At 35.6% G+C, this 21066-nt stretch overlaps 1 protein-coding gene across 7 annotated transcripts in view; it reads left to right on the plus strand.

Annotated features, from left to right (window-relative positions):
- The window catches only part of ZCCHC7 (zinc finger CCHC-type containing 7), a 228002-nt gene that overhangs the window by 197125 nt on the left and 9811 nt on the right, over positions 1-21066 (plus strand). For all 7 annotated transcript variants that reach the window (XM_008534927.2, XM_070595756.1, XM_008534928.2 and 4 more), the window contains exon 6: positions 1846-1881. In XM_008534927.2, the coding sequence (XP_008533149.1) occupies positions 1846-1881 (36 nt within the window). The remainder of the gene's footprint in view (positions 1-1845; positions 1882-21066) is intronic.

Below are 21066 nucleotides of genomic sequence, written 5' to 3' on the forward strand. Positions count from 1 at the left end.
ACAACTCAGTGATTGCGATTTTTCAACCGTATTATTCTGAGGACACTGCGGTAATCAAGAACTGTCCATAGCTAATGTGTGAATAACTGCTCGCTTATCTCTACAGTGATCCAACTCAAATTATATATACACAGCAGAACGCTTCTGATAGAAGGCGGGAGATGAACATTTAAGGGTAGACTGTACATTAGACCTTTGAGCATAAATATGTTTATAAAAATAGATATTTTTATATATATATTCTTAAGAACTTCTGTAAACTGCAAGTTTGTGGCTATTTGGGACTTAACGTGGTCTTTGCCTTCTGAAGCTGCTTTTTGCTTTTTAAAAAATAGTTTCCTTTTGATCAGTGTTGCTCATCCAGAAATCACTGTGTATAAGTAGCTTTTTTTAGTCAGACGCTTTAGTTTGTATAAATATGACATTTAAATTGGAAAGCTGACCACTAAATAGTCTAACTTACACAGCTTACATAGGATAGTTAAACTTAAAATACATAATGGGTAAATTTTTCAGTATAGTTGGAACATAGCTACTCTTTTTTTTTTTGTCTAATCCCTTATGATGGTATAACCAGTACAGATTTTGCTGTTCAAAAGTTATTTTCTGAATTATTACCAAACCCGTAATATTTTTAGATTGTATGAATTATCTTTGTTAGTTTTATCACTATCCTGAAAAATAAACGAAAGAGGAATAACAAATCAGGTAAAAAATTGTTTCAAAGTGTATATCAAACATTTTAAAGGTTTAAAAAAGACTTAACTCATTCTAATTTCTTTCATGCATATGTGTATGTCTATATATATCTGTGTGTGTGTGTATGTGTGTGTGTATGTACACATTTTTAAACAAAAGCTACAAATTCACATTCACTTTAAGAATTTCCATTTACTTAGCTTGGTCATTTAATTTATTAAAATTATTACTATAATTTAGTTATTTAAAAAAATACTTTGTCATCAACAGTTCTTTTTCTGAGAAGACGGTAAACCCATCAACTGTTCATAAAGAGCTTGATTAGAAAAAGTGTCTCCTTAACAGAGTCATAATTTAGGTATAAGGAGAGCGGATTTCCATGTGTGTCCATAAGAAAATGTCTCCTGACCGGTTTTGTTGTTGCTGCTGCAATGTTTTTGCTTGTTGGTATTGTTTTGTTGTTACCTATTCTGATTTCAGTAAATCTGTCTTTTACAAAGTTACTGAGGTTTTCTTGGTTTTTTAAAGTTATATCTCTATAAATGTAAAAATGGAGAAGACTCAAATTTTAAGGGAAAAGGCGTGGACTTTAGATTCTTGAGGTGGTTTTTTGTTTTGGTTTTTTAGTTCTCTTTTTAGTCTATTTCATAGAGTATTCAAAGTTAGCAGCAAGTGATTAAGTGAAAGATGGCAACAGACATCAGCAATATATAACCACAGTGAAGTCTTCTTAAAAGCAGTTCCTATAAAATTGTTTTCTATCGTATTGCCAAGGTTCAAAAATGTTCTTTTAAAAGGTGTACTTGGTGAGTCTTATTGACTTTGACCACTGCTGTTCATTTATCAGTTTAACTAGGTTATGGCTCTTAATCACATCTTAGTGCCCAAAACTTCTAACCTGAAAAGAAAAAAAGAGAGAGAAAACTTTGTTACTGGCTTTCTGACAATGGCAGGGAGTGTGTTAAACCAGTGTAAAATTCAATTAAACTGTCTAGCCAGGTTTTTGAAGCTGAAATGCAGACCCTTTCTGTTAAGCTTCTTATTTTCCTGTGACCGACACCGGTGGATGCTGGGTTATGCCAAAACCAACAGGCTGTAAAGTACCTTGTTTCATGCTCCCAGCTGATCAATATTTTTATTTTCCAGGCTTGCCCAGAAATCTGGAGGCAGTATCACCTAACGGTGAGTAGAAACACCTTTTTTTAATTTTCCCCAAGACCTAGGCTATTTACCCTTCTCTGAACTGCTGACCATAAAATATAGACAAGCATCTTCTACTGGAAGATAATAAACATCTGAAGAGTTTTTGCACTGAGAAAGCAATAATATACTTTTTCTCTTCTCCCCTACCCCCTACGCTATCCTTTATCCTCCTGTTCTTAAAAGATTTTGATTATTTTTTATTATTCACATCATTTTAGTGATTACATCATGGTATCTCTCAATCTGGACTATATTCATTAAATTAAAGGAAAAAAGTTTGCTAGGAACCATAAAAAAATAATAGTAATCCAGTGTCTTTAAAACGTTGTATTATCTGCAGTCCATAAGCATACAGTCCACAATATCTACCATTATCATTTTTCTGGCTTTACTGAAATATTTACACGTTTTTTAATGAAGCTAGAAAAAGCTTAGTGCATCTTTCATATAGAACAATTCAGCTGTCATATCCTTAAGCCCCTCTTGACTGATTCAAAGTATATAAATATCTGCTTAATACCATTCAAGTTATTCCATTTTCTGGTTTCTTTTTATTGTGATTTTAGGCTAAATAGAAGCAGAAAACTGTTTGCTATGGAATCAGTTGGCTATTTCTCAGTATTATGAAGTCAGTTTATTTTTAATATTCAGCTTAATTTCAATAATTCATCATAACCCTACTAAAAATTTCTTTTAATGTATTAACTATGTTGTGCTGAGCAACAGACAATAAAAATTGTTCTTTTAATTACGCAGGTGTGTAATTAAAAGCTGTTGCTTAAAGTAAGTATTTAAAAGTTGTTGTTTATAGAAAGGCAAGTGATAAAAATGGGAAGGATAAAGTTTTTACAAAATTTATCTTCTTACTGCTCTCCTCTTATGGAAATAAAAAATAAGCCAACAAGTAGACTCAAACTACCAGTGTGTCTTGTCACAGGCCCAGGAAGCAAAAAATAATATCAGATGGTTTGTTTTCACATTTTGTTATCGCTGATTGATTTATTTAAAGATTCTCAGCAGAAAGCTATAATTCCTCAACTGTCCCTCAATCCCAAATTGGGTTTTGTTAAAATCTTCAGTGTTATACCAAATGTATATATACACCCATATGTTATACATGTATGTTACAGATGTAACTCATATGGATACCTTAGGTTTGTGTTTATGTAGCAGTTTTTTTTTATCTTAACACACCATGGTGAAATACCTATAGCCTAAACTTGATTAGAACCCAATCATAGATTGTACTTTTCAAGATCATAATCACTCTTTCTAACTGTTTAACAATTTTTTTTATCGCTGTTTGTATTAAGTAATAGCCTAACAGATTTGACCTTGAATTTCTTTTCCCTTTACTCCTAAGTTAGAGAATTCCAATCTTGAAAACTTGAAGTATGGGAAGCACCATTTTAAAGCTACTCTTCGTTATTTACACCTATGTTGTTTGATCTAACTGCTCTTTCATACAACTGACATAGAAAGATAGAAACTGGTATTTAGTATAACAGAAACATTTGAAAGTTTGTTTAATATTGTAGCTTTTGAAAAACATAAATTGTAAAAAGAATAACTAGGGGAAAAATCAATGAAAACAAAACAAATCTGCCTTTTAGGGAATAACAATACATTCTATCTACAGGTATAACAAAATCACTTTGAAAAAAATCCATTTGTCTCAATCTGGAATCCTGATTAATTTTTAGAAATATTGAAGTAACTATCACAATCCATAATTAGCAAGTTTAAAATAATAATTAGCAATTAAGAGTGAGTTTACTATACAAGTGTAAATGCAAAACTAGTGTATTTATAAACACATATATCAATCTATTTAAAGTAAAAGAATTAAATAAGTATGTGTATAGGCGATCTCCAAATATGTGCAATTAAGCAGTATTTAATCTTGAATAAAAGCAAGATGCATGGTGAGTTTTGTCATCTTCAGCTCCTTTTCTAGGCGATGGACTGCCATCTATTGACTCACAGTAGCCTTCACACATGACTGTGGTGTCAATCAGAGCAATGACCCAGTAATGAACCTATGCTAGAATTGCTGTTATGCTGCTGTATATTTAAACCAGTCTTCTTAAAACTCTGGAAATTTCTACACTTGATCTACAAAAAGTGTCTGTTTCTTACCCAAAATGATCTCTGCTTTTCACAGGAGAAATTGATTGGTTGGTATATCCAGTTTGTAAATATTTACATTTGAGAACTTTTCAGTTGCTTTTATCTGTCTCTGAATCAGTAAGACTAGAAGGACATTTACAGAGCAACCTGGAGTTGAGCAGCTACAATGTAAGGTTTATCCAGGAATAACTTCCTTTAAAAAACAAGGTCTGTGGATTAAACAGAGTATTATTTCTCAAACACATAAAAAAGGTGATGAAGTTGATTGGTATAAATGGACTTGTGAAATGTTCCAAGTCAAAAATTCCTTAACACATTCTGAAGTAAGAAGAAAATTAAAGAGAAATGTTCACTGTTTTTGGCAACTTTATGAGAGATCAGATAAAGGCTCCTTAACTTATATCTGAATAGAATAGCTTTTTAACCAAGCTTGACTAGACTTCACTACATTAATAAAAACTAAGACCGTCATTCTAAAGGGTGCATACTAATAAAACTCGAAGACACTACAGATACATAGATAGATAGATAGATGTATATAAAAATGCATATTGTAACAACCATTTGGCTATGTCATTTTTCTTGACATATTTTAATGGCTGTAAAATTATGGCATATAATTTAGTGACTTTAGATAATACTAATTTGGAGACATACATGGAAAAAAGAAAAAATAAGATTTTTATTTAGCAATTAAATAATTTCCCCAAATAGTTATTGTTTTTACTTCCTTCAAAAATGTTTAGAAAGTTTTTAAAATCTTCAGTAGTATAGCACTGTTCTTGTATTTTAATTTCTGTTATATTTTCAGATTTTGGTAAAGCTTGACTTTGAATATTCCTTTTCATCTTTCAGATAACTCATTCTAGATAAAATTTTCCCTCCTTTAACTATTCAAGAAGGAAAGTCCCTTCCTCCATCCCCCGTCATTTCGAGCCTCGTTTATATTAAAAATCCTAGGCCAAAATGGCCACCAACAGAGTTTTACAACCAACAGAATTTTTAACTAGTAGAGGCTATAATTTGACCTGCTTTGGACATTTTGTTAATCTTGTTTTTAGGCTATTTACCTAAAAAGGTAAGCAGGAGTTTGCTATTTTGGGGCTGTTCGTGTTAAGAATCTAAAAGGACAATACATCTTTTATGTTTCATTCCATGCTTGGCTTTCTTTGTGTGCATTGTTAGAATGTGTTACAACCTACTACCTTTTTTTTTAAATAGAAGTTTAAACAGGAAACAAATGTAACCTCTTTGGAAGAATTACATTTTAAATGTTTCTTTCTCTATAATGTTTGGAGTACCTAGAATTGACACCTTGAAAAGTAAAATACTTAACTGCCAGGAGAACGGGGAGGAGTAGTTTCCTCACCTTCCTGTCTAGCCTCGGAAGGCTTATGACTAGTTTACTGATAATCAATAGTAGACTTACCTGAACTAGTTGAATGGTAGAGTGTATCTTAAGAACCATAATTAACAATATCATTTCCTTTTGCAACTCACTTTTCTCTCCTTACTGGAAACATCAATTTAGAAATAGGTCTTCTGGGTTTTCACGGTGTGGAAATGAGAGTTTTACACTGAATGAGAATGTTACTGTGTAAAGCATCCTATGCCATACCACCGAGTAGGTAACCCTAAATGTCAACATTTAAATTTAACCTTAGAACTCCATCTTAAAGTCCAGAAGGAAGGAAGAAGAAAGGAGGGTTTGGTTGTGAGGCCACAGCTATACAGCAGTCTCTGTCCTGGAACTGGGCTGTAAGATAGGATGGGGAACAATTTTCTCACTGCTTAACGCTAAAATGGAATGTTTTTTAATAACTTAAAATGGGAAATAAAGAGTTTGAAAAAGTCAGCCTCAAAAGCCAGAGTCCTTTCTTTTCATAGAAGAAAATACCTCTCTCTCTCGATTGGGTGTCTATTGGGAACCCTGACTCTCCCTGAGAACTCCTTGGCTATATAAGCAGAACTGCAATACCCGCAAGAACCCCATCCACACAGTAGATAGCAAGTGATAGGTCTTACTTTTTTCATGTGTGTGTGTTTTTAAGAAAATAGAACTGGTTACCTATTGTGCTTTAAAATGTTAAATACTCCAAATAGACTGAGAACTAGGCCTCACTCTATTTTGGAATTATTTAAATCAGCTTTTTCTTTGTACCATTTTTTTTTTGAGGCCTGGCATACAGATTATCATAAACTAACAGTTTATACTAAAGTTCATTTTGGAAGCTCTTATTTTGGTAGTTCAATTCACTTTGCCAACTTCCTCAAGAACCAGGAGTCCTTTTGTTTAAATAGTAGTTTTCTTCCCTCTGTATCTGGTGTTGCTATTTCAGTGTTTTGATTGGTTAAGTGTTGCTATTGAGATGTTACATCCCTGTCAAGTTTTCAGAGGTTTGGTTTTTGCTAGAAATGCCTTTAATACTAAAACACTCCTGAGATGAGCGTAGTGGTGCCCTGATGCTCCCTAGGGCGCAGGACTCTCGGAGCCCGCAGGGCCGCCTTTCCTCTGCTGGGCTGCAAGGTCAATCAGAGTGCTTGAGGTTTTCAGTCACCTGGTGTCTGAATACAGAGAGTTTTCCAAATAAGCATTGATGACTTACTTTCTAATTCTCCACCTGTGATAACAGAGCTAGAGATGCATTTGGACAGTGACCAGAATTTGTAAAGATTTTTCAAATGGAGAATTTATGTGAATACTTTTATATTTATTTAAATACCTTATTCTTAAAGAATTTAGTGTCGGCATTTTGCTAGTAATTTTTACTTCACTCTTACTATGTTTTGAATTTAGGATAAAAAAATAATTACCAGCTTTACAGAGTAGATCAACTGAATTTTTTTTTTTTAACCTTCATTTCACTGGCATGTTGGACCACATTTTTCCAGAACTTATCATTGGAAGCAATTGGAAAATAAAATGTCAAAGCAGATGAAACCTGGAATTATCAATCTCAATAAATGAGATTCATTTAAAAATAAATACAATTTGCCAAATCATCAAAAAGCAGTTTTCTAAAGCATCTGTAAAAGGAAGGGGGGAAAAGTGAGTACTGTGAGTTACAAATGTATGTGTTATTTTTCCTCTCACAGTTTCCTCAGACAGTTAGATATTGTATGTACACAAACTGATTTTTGAATGGAAGTAGAATAAAATTGTTTAGATTTGGGTATAATTTATTTCTGTTTATTGAAGCACATCAGAAAACCTTCATATTTTCTTCTTTTCAAAGAAATATTGAGGTGTCATCCTCTTCATAAAGAATTCCCAGCTTGATTGATTTTCAGTATTTTAATGCAAAAATTAATTTATTTTAAATAGGAAATCAATATGGCATATTTTGAGTAGGATTTTTTTCTTGTGTTGATATATATTTAAATAATATCAAATGCTTTATGGCAATAATCTAATGCAGATTTAAGTGTTTCAAATAATCAATGAAAAGTATGCAGCATTCACGCAGCTTAGGAAAGGTTCAGTATAAATGTTTTAGCCTAGAAGCAGCTGTGTTTTTTGCCATCTTCTAAATATTTTTAATGTCCTAATCACCTGTCATCGTGATTTCAGTTCATTTTTTAGGTAATACGTGTTGCTCGGTAATACACTAGTTGCATCTGAAGCTCTATTATAAATAATAACTTCCCTGTGCTTTTTTGTCTGCTCTTTAGTAGCTGGGGCAAAGACTATGACATTTAGGACTTACATAAATTATACGGGCTTCAAGTTTTTCTTCGTTTTTAAAAATTTAAAGAAATACTGGTCATGATCTTCATTTTCGTATCTGTTAACAAATGTTTCTCTTGAGGATGATAAAAAAAAGAATTCTCTCTCCCCTAGGTATGTTTACCTTTACTTACAAGGGATTATAGTTAGTTATCATAGGGCAATTTCTTCTTGATACTTAAATTTTGTGATAATTAAATTCCATTTCTAAGTCTTTATAATTTTAATATATATAACATTTTTACGATCTTTTCTTTCTTTTCCTTAAAAAACACATGCATTATTCATAAAATCCCAAAGAAAACTATGCTGGGTTTTTTTTTTTACTTGCAACTCTATTCTCTGATATAGTGCCCCAATGTGACAAAAATGAATAGAAACAGGTAGCCTGAGAATTTTCAAAATTCATACATTTGAACATTGCACAGTATCTGGCTCTGTAATAAATTTTAGTTTAAAAATCTGAAATGTGGACTGATGCCTATTCTTTGTCATGTTAACTACACATAAAGAGCATAGAGGTATTATGTAGAAGAATAATTTTAGCATATTTGGTTATTTTTCATATGTACTTTGAACAGGTGACTCATGCCTTTCCTTAAATAAATATATTCCAGGTGACTAAGCTTGTTATAATCTTCTCTGAATATTTCAGTGCAAGAATAAAAGTAGATAAAGTATACTGGACCAATGATATTTGTATTAAACATGTCTTTCAGTAGTCATGCATGTGAATGACATGGTAGATTACAGTAATTCCTAACAGGTCTTAAGTATTTAGGAATCACTTAGTTACTCACAGTCATGATCAACCATAACCTTTAAGGGTTTTGGTCAATCATTTGAGTAATCTGCAGGGAAAAGCTCCTGAAGGAACCCCTTGACTTGTTGACATGAACAATCTCTCTGAATTAGTGTTATATTTTCTGTTACAGTATAAATTGCAGTAGTAAACTTAAGTTGAATTAAGTTTAACGTTTTAAGAGCAAAATCTTTTAAATGACTTAAAGTTAATGAATTATTGATAAAGTCAGTCAGATTTTAGACTTGAAATTCTTTTGCCATTTGATCCCACATAGCAGAAAGTCATGAGAGTTATATATTAGTGGTTTGTAAGTTTTTCCTTCTGCCGATGTTGAGCTCAGCAGTGGTCCTCCAAGTCCAACAACTGTGGTTTTTTAGAAATACCAAAAATATTACATGAAGAAAAATAGTACATGTATAGACAGCATTTAACCAGAAAAAAAAATTTTTATTATCTTTGGAATTAAAATAGACCTTCTCCTTGATTTGTGTACCAATAAACTGGTAGATCACATTTCAAAAAGAAGTATTATTCCACAGGAATGTTCAGAAATCCATATTAGTTTTGTAAAAAGAATTCACACGTGTGAATCAATTGATAATAAAGCTACCCCATTATTTTCATTCCCTTTTTCAGAAATCATATAGAACTGAATCTATTAGTTAGATAAGGTCATCTTTATAACTTTGTAATATGTCCATGTGTTTAAATACCCATTTTACATAAATATTGTTCTTTTACCTATTTGTGGATTACCCCACATTTCTTTTCAGTTAAGGGAACTAGGTTTTGGATTGTTCCTTAACTTTGTTTATACAGTAAAATTTTAATTTTCTCTTTCTTGAATCTCTTGCATTTTCTTTGTAGTTATGCCACATTTTCTTCTCATTTTACTGAAGTCCATAGAAAAACATGCTATAAAATTGGACTGGAGGGGCAGACTTAGTTCTAAGGAAATTACTAGGGGATGATTTTTATTATAACACAGGGAAAAGAATGCCAGCTTTGGGATCAGACATTGGTTCAAATTCTGGCTCTTTCATCTACTAGATGTGCAAACGTAGTTAAAATATTTAGCTTCCAAGATCCTCAGTTTCTTCATCTGAAAAATGGGGGCAGTGCCTTGTAGAGTTGTTGTAAGTATGCAGTGAGATGATAAATGTACAGTACTTACCACACTACCTGGCACATGGCCCATATTCAACACTATGACCTCCAAATCGTAGACCATATGCAGACAACCATACACAGACACCCATACACAGACATCCATACACAGACACCCAGACACAGACACCCATACACAGACATCCATGTACAGACACCCAGACACAGACGTCCATACACACATACCTCACAGCTGTAGACATGGCTTCTGTATTAATAGCCCAAACTCAAGTTACTGTAGTGTCTTTTAAGAAGACTGTTGTTTGCCTAAGATAAGATTCGTAATGACCTCTTTACTCTCTGTCTCCTAAAAATGTTTCCTTCTTATAATTATGGAAACTAAAATACTTACAAGCAGTGTCTTTTGTTAACAAAATTATATACCTCAGTTTTCATTTTCTAATTAGTTATGCCTGTCTTCTTGTCTAGAAATGTGAGTAACTTTTAATTAAATATAGCAAACTTAAATTATTTTCTTAATTTGATTTACCTAAAAATCACTATAAAGATATTTAAGAGCAGATCACAGAAATATTTAGGCTACTTCCTCTCCTAATGAAAATGACTATATAAACTATGTACCATATAAAGCTAAGATGATGTCATTTTGAAAAATACATGTTAATAAATGTATATTTCTTAAGTGGTAACTTCAGTGTCATCTGTATATAGTTATCGTATTACATAAATCTTTGCTTCCTTTATAAATGATGAGAATAATATGAAATTAAATAATTCTCACACTCCAATTTTAATACTTTCTGCTAGGGGTTGGGACGTTTTTATGTTAATCAGGTGAGGAATGAAACTAAATAGGATGTCAGTTTTCTGCACTTCAGGTAAACCTGCTTCATGCCTTTACATGACTGATGCCAGAAACCAGACTGATTTCACAGCAAAATGTGGAGGTGTAAGAGCTTGTCAGTTGTTTTGCAGACTCCCACCTGTATTCTCATATAGGTCCAGCCAAAAAGGCAATACAAAATTCAGCACTTTCTCAGCGCATGTGATTTGTATTCTTTCAAACAGCATTCTTATTCCATGTTCGTTCTTTAAGACAAGCAAGAGCTAAGATGGAGCGTGTTGTAAAAGCAAAAAAGCATTACTTCCCCCTTTAAACAGGTCCTTACAACTGTGGAATTCCCTGCCTTTGTGACTGATGGTTAAGAGTACTGCAGTAGAAGAAGCAGAGTTCGGATGCGGGGAAGGGGAGTGCTGTGTGTTGTAAGTCTTAGAGTTATGGTAGCAATGAAAATCTTGAGGTTTACTTAGATCCCCCCGTGTGTTAGCTAATAAATATAATAAAGCTGCGGTTCTGTTATTCTGTAATTTTTCAGTGATAGTTTATGTACAATTGTATGCAAAATATATAAGCATATTTGAATATGTTAGGCACTGCATATGGTTGGAAGAGGTATACTGATATGGTTTCTATGTTTTATAGTCCACCCCAATAAACATTCAGATAAAATTTCCGTGGATTCACACATGTGTGTGTTCTTTTCTTTCCCTTCCCCCGACATCCTGTCTCCACGCCCTCCTCCTCCCTCCACCCTGCATCAAAGCTTGTGGTCCTTTTCCATCCGTGTACTAAAAGGTTCTTTGTAAACCAGGCCATTTGTCCATCATTGTTTGGGGTCCAAACAGTGGTAAGATACCCTGTCACCGATCCCACATGCTATGAATGGCAGCTCCTCTCCGGACAATTGGCGGAGGGACCGAGAAATATTCCTGAGAGGATTATTTAACCTTTCAATTTAGAGGGCACAAAGCCTGGCTGATTAATGAACTTTCTGATGGGCGCCGATAAGCGGATCTATTTCTTTATTTCCCCTAAAAGTGATTCCTTCTCCTGTCCAAATTACTATAATCTTAAACATAAAATGTGGCAAATAGATTAAAAAACAGCACTAAAGAGTTTATCTGGCTGGCAAACTGAAGAAGCTAAATTAAAATTGGTAATGACAGCACTGGCTCAGCCTCATATATGGTTTCTAAATGCACTGTGTATTTTGAAGAGACTTATTCTCCAGCGCGGCTGGTAATGACTGCTTTTGGTGCACAGTCTGGGGCTGGCTTCTGTTATCCCCACCCCACCCTCCCCCCCAAAAAATGAGTTGTGTTATCTGGATGGCTGCAGACACATACGCATCCCCCTTTCTCACTGCATGGGCAGACAAGGTCGATAGCATTACAAGGTATTTGTGGCAGTGCTTGTTTCAGTTTTCAGAGCTGCCAGTTTCCAGGCGGATTTGAATTACAAAAGAAGAAGCTGGCATGAAAATTGAAAGGTTTTATCGGCTGGTCTGAAGCCTCATAGCACATTGCTTATTTATGCAGTCCATTTGCACCAGGAAATATAAAAAGGAAATACATTTTTAAAATAAGGCCATAAAGACTCAGATATGTTTAAGATGGCAAATAAAATATAGATACCTATAATATCTTTCCAGAAAACGATTTTCACTTAATGTTGCACATTACTTCAGAAGAGCATTTATGTTGCTGTCATAAATTTGTGCGTTTGTGTCACTATGTAGGTAGTCTCTGGGGATTAAGAAGGAAGCCTTTGCTAACTTACTTTAAAATTAAAATAGACAGAGGGATAGCTCTGCAGTTTGAGAGCTACATTGGAAATATTTAAATAGGGTGGTAAATTAAACTTAAACTAACATTTTTGCATTCCATGTAAAATTAGCTATGGCCCAGTGAATAAATACTGCTACCGTTGGAGAAAATTGGGATGCTTTTTAAGCCATGAAGATTTGAAGCATTCAGGGAGTGAATTACTGTGATCCTTACTGTCTTGCATATGTTCATTGTTCTCTGCTTACTGAGGTTTTCTTTTTTTGTTGTTGGTTTTTTTGGGGGGAGGGGGATCACGTTTACAAAAAGAAAAATCATAAATTAATAAGCTTAATGTCTTCTTTTTATAGAACTTGTGCTTCATTTATTTTAGTCTTCAAATATTTTGTCTTTAGGAATTTGCCTAACCCTTAATACTTTGACTATATAATCTTCATTATTGGGAGTTATACCAGCAATTTACTGCTATTCATATTACTTTAGTGTAGTTTTTACTTATTGAAAAAGATACCATCAAGCAATTCCTTATGCTCTAGGTTACATAAAATGAAGATATAAGTATACAGAGATACAGTATGCAAGGCCTTGAATAATTGATGGCCTTACCTTTGGTCGTTTGCAACCTTTAACCCATTGGTTTAAGAGTATCCAAAAGAGAGGTAGGGAGGAAGTTACGTGTATATAGGAAATATCATATCAATAAAGCAACACTCTTTATTCTGCTGCAATTCAAATGAACACTGTTTTAGAATCCATTTTCCAATAAAGCAGATTACTCTCAGCTAAACCATGAGAGATGCCGTTTTTTACAATTTTCATTTTCACCAGTGTCTAGTACCTTTCTCATGTTTTCATGACCTGGACTAATTACTTCATGTAGTTTTTTTTTAACAGAGAAAATATCAAAAGCATACACGTCTGCTGCATGCTAATGATGTGCTGTACATTTTTTCATGAATTTTCATAAGGATTTTTCTCTACGTAGCATGTGTGACTTAATGATGTAATCACCCGATAGACTAGAAAATGCTCCAAAGGAGACGTTCCGGTCTGTTGTGTACATAATACATGTTTCAGAAATCTGCCTAATTAAGGAATTACCCGATGGATTGGGAGTCTGTTGGGCACATGGCATAGTTTTTTGTAACACATAAAAAATACAGGTATATCATTATACATGGTGCTTTTAATGTCATTTTTAGGATGTAGGGGAAATCAGTAGCAATGTCCACTGGAATACAATTGAATTCTTTTTTTCACTGAGAAAGAATAAAAGCTTTAAAAACTTCATAAAGGAAGCTTTGTTTTAAAATAATTTCAAAGCCTTCAGCTTGGAGAACAAATTCCTTCCAGTATTCCTCGAAGAGAAGTAATCTTGTGAATATTTGCCAGAACAGTGTGCAAATGGAAGGCTTTGTCCAAAACCATGGTTGGAATAGACCTGGAGTTAGGATCCTCAGGTGTGAAGAGCCACCCGAGAAAACATGAAAAGGGAGGACAGAGCATCAGCCTGTGTATCTTTGGTCAGATGGGATCACCATTTTTGCCTTCTCTTTGCTGCTTCTTTGGTTCAATTCACTGCAAAAGTATTTGCCCAAATCTTTTTTTGGGGGAGATGGGCCCTGAGCTAACATCTGTTGCCAATGTTCCTCTTGTTTTTTTTCCTTCCCCAAAGCCCCAGGACATAGTTGTATATCCTAGTTGTAGGTCATTCTAGTTCCTCTGTGTGAGATACCGCTACAGCATGGCTTGATGAGCAGTGCAAAGGTGCGCGACCAGGATCCGAACCAGCGAACCACAGGCCACTGAACTGGAGCGCACGAAGTTAACCGCTCCGCCACGGTTCCAGCCCCCTGCCCAACTTTTGAATTTCTTCCTTTTGTTCCTTTAGACCCCAGATGGGATTTTTTCTTGAATATGTACTGGTTATATTTCTGTTGGCATTTATATTATAAACAATACCAAAGGAAAGGGCAGGAATCCACTCGTCTTTCTCTGCCTACTCTTTATAAAACTAAAAAAAATACTTAGAAAACTATGTCTTATCTCTAGAGTAGGTAATAAAAACAATATTTTTTAACCAGGAAAAACGTGTGTTTTAAATTCAAACTTTTGTTCTGCTCAAATGTCAAGTTCATGCCATTAGGTCATTTCAACTAATCAATTTTGACTATGATGGCAAAGTTTTTGGTTTAGGGTGTCAATTTCTTGATAAATCCTATTTGATTACTTGGATTGGATTCTTTTAACTACGTGAATATTTGGGGGAGACTTGTGTATTAGTGAGTTTATTGAAAGAATAAATTGGAAATATTTTGAAAGAATAAGGTTGTTCTCAAGCATGGAAAGCATATCAGTTTAAGAGGTGTATGTATAAATGTGACTTGTTCAGAAAGACTGGAGCTAAACTCACCGCTTCACTCAGTGTTACATTTGGTCATGAATAGATTTACCTCAAGTAATTAATATATTTGCTTTTTAATGTATGTTCATGTAACAAATTAAATTAATAAGTAGAAACATATAGTCTGGTCTTTAAGCATATGTATGATTATAAAAATAAGTCCATTTTGCGTTCACAGGAGTAGAAAATTCCCTTTAATTAGTGAAATTGATTGCATATCCTGTATAGTAATGAGCTTCCACTAGATGCAAGCCCTCATTGGATCAAAGTCAGTTTAGATAAGGGCAGCTCAAGGTCACAGAGGGAGAGGCCCAGCAGGTTCATTTGCATAAAAAATTACTGTTAGAAATAGGACACTGAGGCAGCTCTGGCGTTTTGATCTCTTGGCCTTTGTCATGGAGATTCCTAGTAGTGAAGGGAGTAAGGCTAGTGTTCCAGATAATGATTAACTGTTTTAATGGCATTCATTCATTCATTCCGCACTAACTACTCATGCAGAAAAAAGGGTTATGTAAAATGACATTAGAAGAAAATCATTTGTAATCGTTGCATCGGGCTGCACTTTGAGGAGACATTAGGAGTAAATCCGTGGCGTGGTAGGCTTATGCTTTATCTTCTGATATTTACTGAGTTTACTGGTGCATGAAAAGCTTTCAGCAAGAATAGCAGATGGGATGGACCTTCCATAGGTAATGCTATCTACTGGGTTATTACTTCTATATATTGATAGTAAAGTAATCTCCAAGATATCACCCTACAAATATAGATTATTTAAATGTCTGTAACAAAAAAAAAAGCTGCTTTCATAAATAGTTCATTTGGTATCCATTGGGTCAAAGTCTTTAGATAAATTTTTTAACTTGAATAAAAAGTTCTGAAACTCTCCATTCATTCCCTTGCATTTAACTTTGTCTCCACAGTACAGACATGTATGACAGAACCCTGAACTTGAAGCTAATCAGTTGACACATTCTGCTTTAAATTGGACCTTTACTGTTAATTAAAAATAAAGACATGCTGCATGGCAGAACTATTGAGTCACAGATTTTCATTTCTAATGCTTTAAATAGCTGTAAGATTTTTGTTAGATCATAGTGTGAAAACTTGTCCACTGGAAATCATTATTGAGTTTTCAGTACCATATTCTGATACAGAAATGTTCTCTAATTAGGTAAGATCTAGACTGATTTCTTTCCTATTAAGTCCTAGTACATGATAGTTTATTAAAATGAGAGTATGTACATAGCGTTTGTCATGTCACTTACTAGTTAATTATTGTGAAACAGTTTAGAATCTCATAGCACAATATAAACATTGTCGTTATTTTTATTGGTAATAATGGAAGTTTTTAACTAGTGACATCATTCAGATGAATGAACACCCAAATGTCTACACTTCATCTAGGGGCATAAATGAACAAGGGGGCTAAATTTGAGGCTTTGTGAATGAGATTACTTTCAAAATAAACTAAGTGTCAACATGAAACATGCTTTCAAAATCTTAACTAAGCAAGGGGCTGGCCCCATGGCCAAGTAGTTAAGTTCGCGTGCTCCGCTGCAGGCGGCCCAGTGTTTTGTTGGTTCGAATCCTGGGCGCGGACATGGCACTGCTCATCAAACCACGCTGAGGCAGCATCCCACATGTCACAACTAGAAGGACCCACAACGAAGAATACACAACTATGTACCCGGGGGCTTTAGGGAGAAAAAGGAAAAACATAAAATCTTTAAAAAAAAAAAATCTTAGCAAGATCTCTTTATCCTCAGAACTCAGTACTGTAAGACTGAGTTCCTGTTCTCTTGGTATTAGTAATTCCTTCCCGATTCTGCCAGAATGTGTACCACACTCTCAAGGGAAAGTAGGAGAGACACTTAGGAAGCTGTATTAATTTATTCAGGCTTTTTAATATCTCGGAGCAGAATTTTATAAGTTGCCCTTATTGACATAAAAAAATTGATAAAGTTTTCCAAAGTACTAAATGAACTAAAATGTATTAGATGCTTACTGTGGGCCACGCACTTTACGCATGCATTACCTCATTGTTAATTCATTAGTATTTACTGAGCTACTGGCCTGTTCTGAGATCTGAGGTACAGCAGTGAAGGAGGAAGCAGACACTGTCCTACCCTCTCAGAACCTACGTTCTCTTTGCACAGGGGGTGCAAGCAGGGAATAGGCAAAACAAACAGGTAAAATATCTGGTATGTCAGATGTGATAAGTGCTTTGGGAATTCTTAAAAAAAAAAAAACAAAAAAGCATTGAAGCAGGACAGGGAGCACCAGTTGGAAGAAGTTAGCAATTTTAATTAGGGTGATCAGGAAAGCCTTACTGAGAAGATGACCTTTGAGCCAACACTTGAAGGAGTGCACCGTGCTTCATCCGGGGGAAAGAGTGATGCAGGCAGGTGGAACAGCAGTAGGACTACCTGTGATGTCCTCAAACTTCAGCAATAAAATAGTTAAATTCAGAGAAATTCCATAAAGCTTTTGCTGCGTCCTCAATCAGTAGAGATTTTTAGCATTCATATTTACATTAAACACCTTTATTGGCTTCATAACTCATTTCCACTCTAAAATTTTGGAGTGTTTAACATCTCCTTATTCACCACCTATTTACTGAGCTCTTGCTGTGTTCTAGGTCAGGCATCCACAAACTTTTTCTGTAGAGTCAGATAGTAAATATTTTAGGTTGGCAGGCCAAATGGTCTCTGTTATAACTCTTGCATTTAACTGCATGAAAAGCGGCCATACCTAATCCGTAAACAGATGTGCCTGGCTGTGTTCCAATAAAACTTTATTTACAGCCCTGAATTTTGAATTTTCATATAATTTTCACGTGTTGCAAAATATTCCTTTTTTTATTTTTAGCCATTTAAAAATGTACCTTACATTCTAGGAGGCAGGTAACAGACATAATAAGTCACCAGTTTCATACACCAGAAGACGAAATGGGGAGGGGGATCGGGAGCGCTGTGGCAATATTACATAAAGCTGGCCTTTCCTCTGAGAGCAGGTGGTGGGAATGGAGCACTGGAGACTTGGGGAGAGCGTGACTTTCTCTGTGTTCTGTACTCCTAAGGAGAAGCCGGAAGTACCATGGGTACAGGTGGCCCCTCCAGTGAGGAAATCCCCACTTGTATCCATACTAGTCAAGTCCAGTCCAGTGTCTGGATATCCGTGTTAATTTGGTCCTCACCAGCTCCCCTCATCATTACTTCCTGATTCATCTTGTCTTTCTTGCATAGGATTTCAGCCAATGGATTCTTTTATTCCAGTGGAATAAAGAGAGCATATTTTCCTTCTCATCAGTGAATCTAGAAATCTTGCCTCAGAGATAAATTGCCGTATATTTATTTGCACAAATAGAAATAGAAAAATTTATAAACATAGATAAGTTTTTCAGAGAACATTTATTATTTAGGGAGTGGATTATTCTTTTTATCATTGGTTATAATCTCTGCTAATAATCACCAGCTAGTTATGGAGCACCTACAGTTAGCTTCAGGCTAGCTTCCCATGCCACTTAAAATAAATCCAACGTCTTCACCCTGATTTAAAAGCCCTGAAAGATCTGGTCCCTCTTTCCCTCTAGAACCTCCTTTTCTTCCACTCTTCCTTCACGTGCTACGCTTCCAAGTTTACAGATGATTTCCAGATACTCAAGTATAGCAAGTTTACAGGTGATTGTCAGATACTCGAGTATGGCAACTTTATGCCCAGCTTAGGGCTTTGCACTACCTGTTCTCCATGCCTCATGCCTAGCATGCTGTTTCCCCAGTCATCAAATACTTGGTTTCTTCTTGTTATAAGAAATGGCCATCCCCGCAAGAGTTTCCCCAAAACTCAATCTAGTCACCACCAATGACTCTCATTCACAAAGCTCTATTTTGTCTGCATATCATTTATTACTGTCTGATATTGTCCCTTACTCTGTATGTGTGTGTGTGTATGAGTGTGTGTTTTGCTGGTTTATTTATCTGTCTTCCATCATGGAGATGTGAGCAATGGTTTTTCTCTTGCTCCCTTCTCAATTACCTAATCTTCGAACAATAATTGGCATGTATTAGGCACTCAGTAATTATTTTTTGAATAAATTAATGAAAGAATGCCTGCCTGTGCTCATGCCATGTACCCAGCACCCTTGTGAATGTCACCGATGGAGGCATCCTTGAACTTATATCCTGCTCTACTTGTTGCCTTCCCTTCTCCCATACACAGGCTAGTGTGTTCTGTTCTTCAGCATCTCTCTACTTGTAATAAACCGATTACGATCTGACTTGCGCCTCTAGCCCTCAATGAAACTGCTCACAATTTTCAGTTGCCAACAACTTGTGATTGCTAAGTCCACTGGATTTCATAGTCTTCATCCTATTTGACCCATCAGTAGCTTTTGACAACTTCTTCCTTGAGACATCTGTTCCACCTTCACATCCGTGACTCCATCTATTTTTTATTTCTTCCTCTTAAACCACACATGCTCATGGTTGCAGTTTTGTGTCACATCAAATCATATAGTTATCTTTTCAGATGTGAAAATTATTTCTGCTTAGTAATTTCATGTCTTCCCAGTGCTCTACTACCTGAGCAAATTTATAAACCGCTGCAGTGAGTGGTACATGCTTATGTGAATACTCGTTAAAACTGGTTACTTTTGGCTAGTCTTCGTTCATGAACCACATTTTTTATTGAAGAATATAAGACATTTGCTAGTTGCCTTTTTTGTTATATCTCAATTGATAATAGCTGAGGTTGTAAATTCCATTTTTTATGTCATTTGCAGTCATTTTCAGTAGAAAAGATCTTTCGAGTTATTGTCATCCTCCAGTATTCCATTTTAAGAAATAGCAGTTGAAAGTAAATTTGTTTGAAGAAGATGTTTATAACCTATAGATTGTTTCCTTGTTTCCCTATGTCAAGAAAATAAAACCTCCACAAACTACCTGTTTGCCACATTAAACAAGAACAAAATTAGTTGGCCCACCAGCACTCTTTTTGGGGTTTTTTGTTTTTTTTTTTTTTTTTTTAGGAAGGTTAGCCCTGAGCTAACTGCTACCAGTCCTCCTCTTTTTGCTGAGGAAGACTGGCCCTGAGCTAACATCCACACCCATCTTCCTCTGCTTTATATGTGGGACGCCTACCACAGCATGGCTTGCTGAGCGGTGCCGTGTCCGCACCAGGGATGTGAACCAGCGGACCTCGGGCCACCAAAGCAGAACGTGCGCACTTAACCCCTGCTCACTGGGCCAGCCCCCCACCAGCACTCTTTGTTACAGGATTCCAATAAAGAACACAAGAAATAAACTTATCCAGGTTTATGCCTATCCCTCCTGTGTCCCCAAAAAATGGTGGGGGGGGAGATTAGGTTTTTCTCCTGTTTGAAGCTCCTGCTGCCCCAGGGGTTTTGCTCTATCTGGCTTCTCCTTTATCTCCTCTGTTTCCAGCTTCTCCATCTCTACTAGCTTTCTCACCTGTTCAGGCCTCTCCCATTCTAATAGCAAACTCCACCACATCCCCCTCCTAGGTACTGCCCAAGCTTATTCTGGCCCCTCTTATTCTTGCTCTCAAAATAAGGTAGACCTACTGTCTCCGTTTCTTCAACTTTCATTCAATTTTTTTTAACATTTCTTATTGTGAAATGTTATACAAAAGTGCATAAAACGTGTGTACAATTTAATAAATTAGTTATATAACATACTCCCAAGTTATATAACACCACTACCTTCAAGAAATAGGAAATTGCAGCTGCCCCAAAACACTCTGGGCACTCTTCTTCCTCCCCAGGAAATAACCACCATCCTGGCTTTTATGGGGAATCATTTCCTTGCTCTTATAGTTTTACCACCTTTGCATTGGATCTCTTCATTCTTCAACCTAATGCCTTCTACTCTTTCTACCTTCCCACTGATTGCAAAATTCTCACAATGAAGTTATCCAAGAACAAGTGCCAAATCTAAGGGTGTTTCTCCGTTCTTATCTCACAAGGCCTCTCTGCCACATTTGACATTGTAGATCCGTTCATCCTTCTCGACACTGCTCTCTAAGGTCTGTGACTGTATTCTCCTGTAGCTCTGCATCCTTTAGCCTTTCCTTCCTGTCCCTTTCACAGGCTCCTCTGCTGCTCCTTCAGTGTTGTTGTGCCCAGGACTTCATCCTTAGTTTGCCACTCTCTTGCTGGCTATGGCAATCCTCTCCACTCTTGTCCTTTTAACCTCCGCTGTTATGTGGATAACTTTGAGGTCTAATCTTCAGCTCAGACGTGTTCCCTAAGCTTTAATTTTACACAGACAACTGCCTGGTGGACATCTCCACTGAGATGCTCAGCATCTAAGACACACTTCATCATCT

Source organism: Equus przewalskii, chromosome 26 (assembly GCF_037783145.1).
Source record: "Equus przewalskii isolate Varuska chromosome 26, EquPr2, whole genome shotgun sequence".
NCBI classification, from domain to species: Eukaryota; Metazoa; Chordata; class Mammalia; order Perissodactyla; family Equidae; genus Equus; species Equus przewalskii.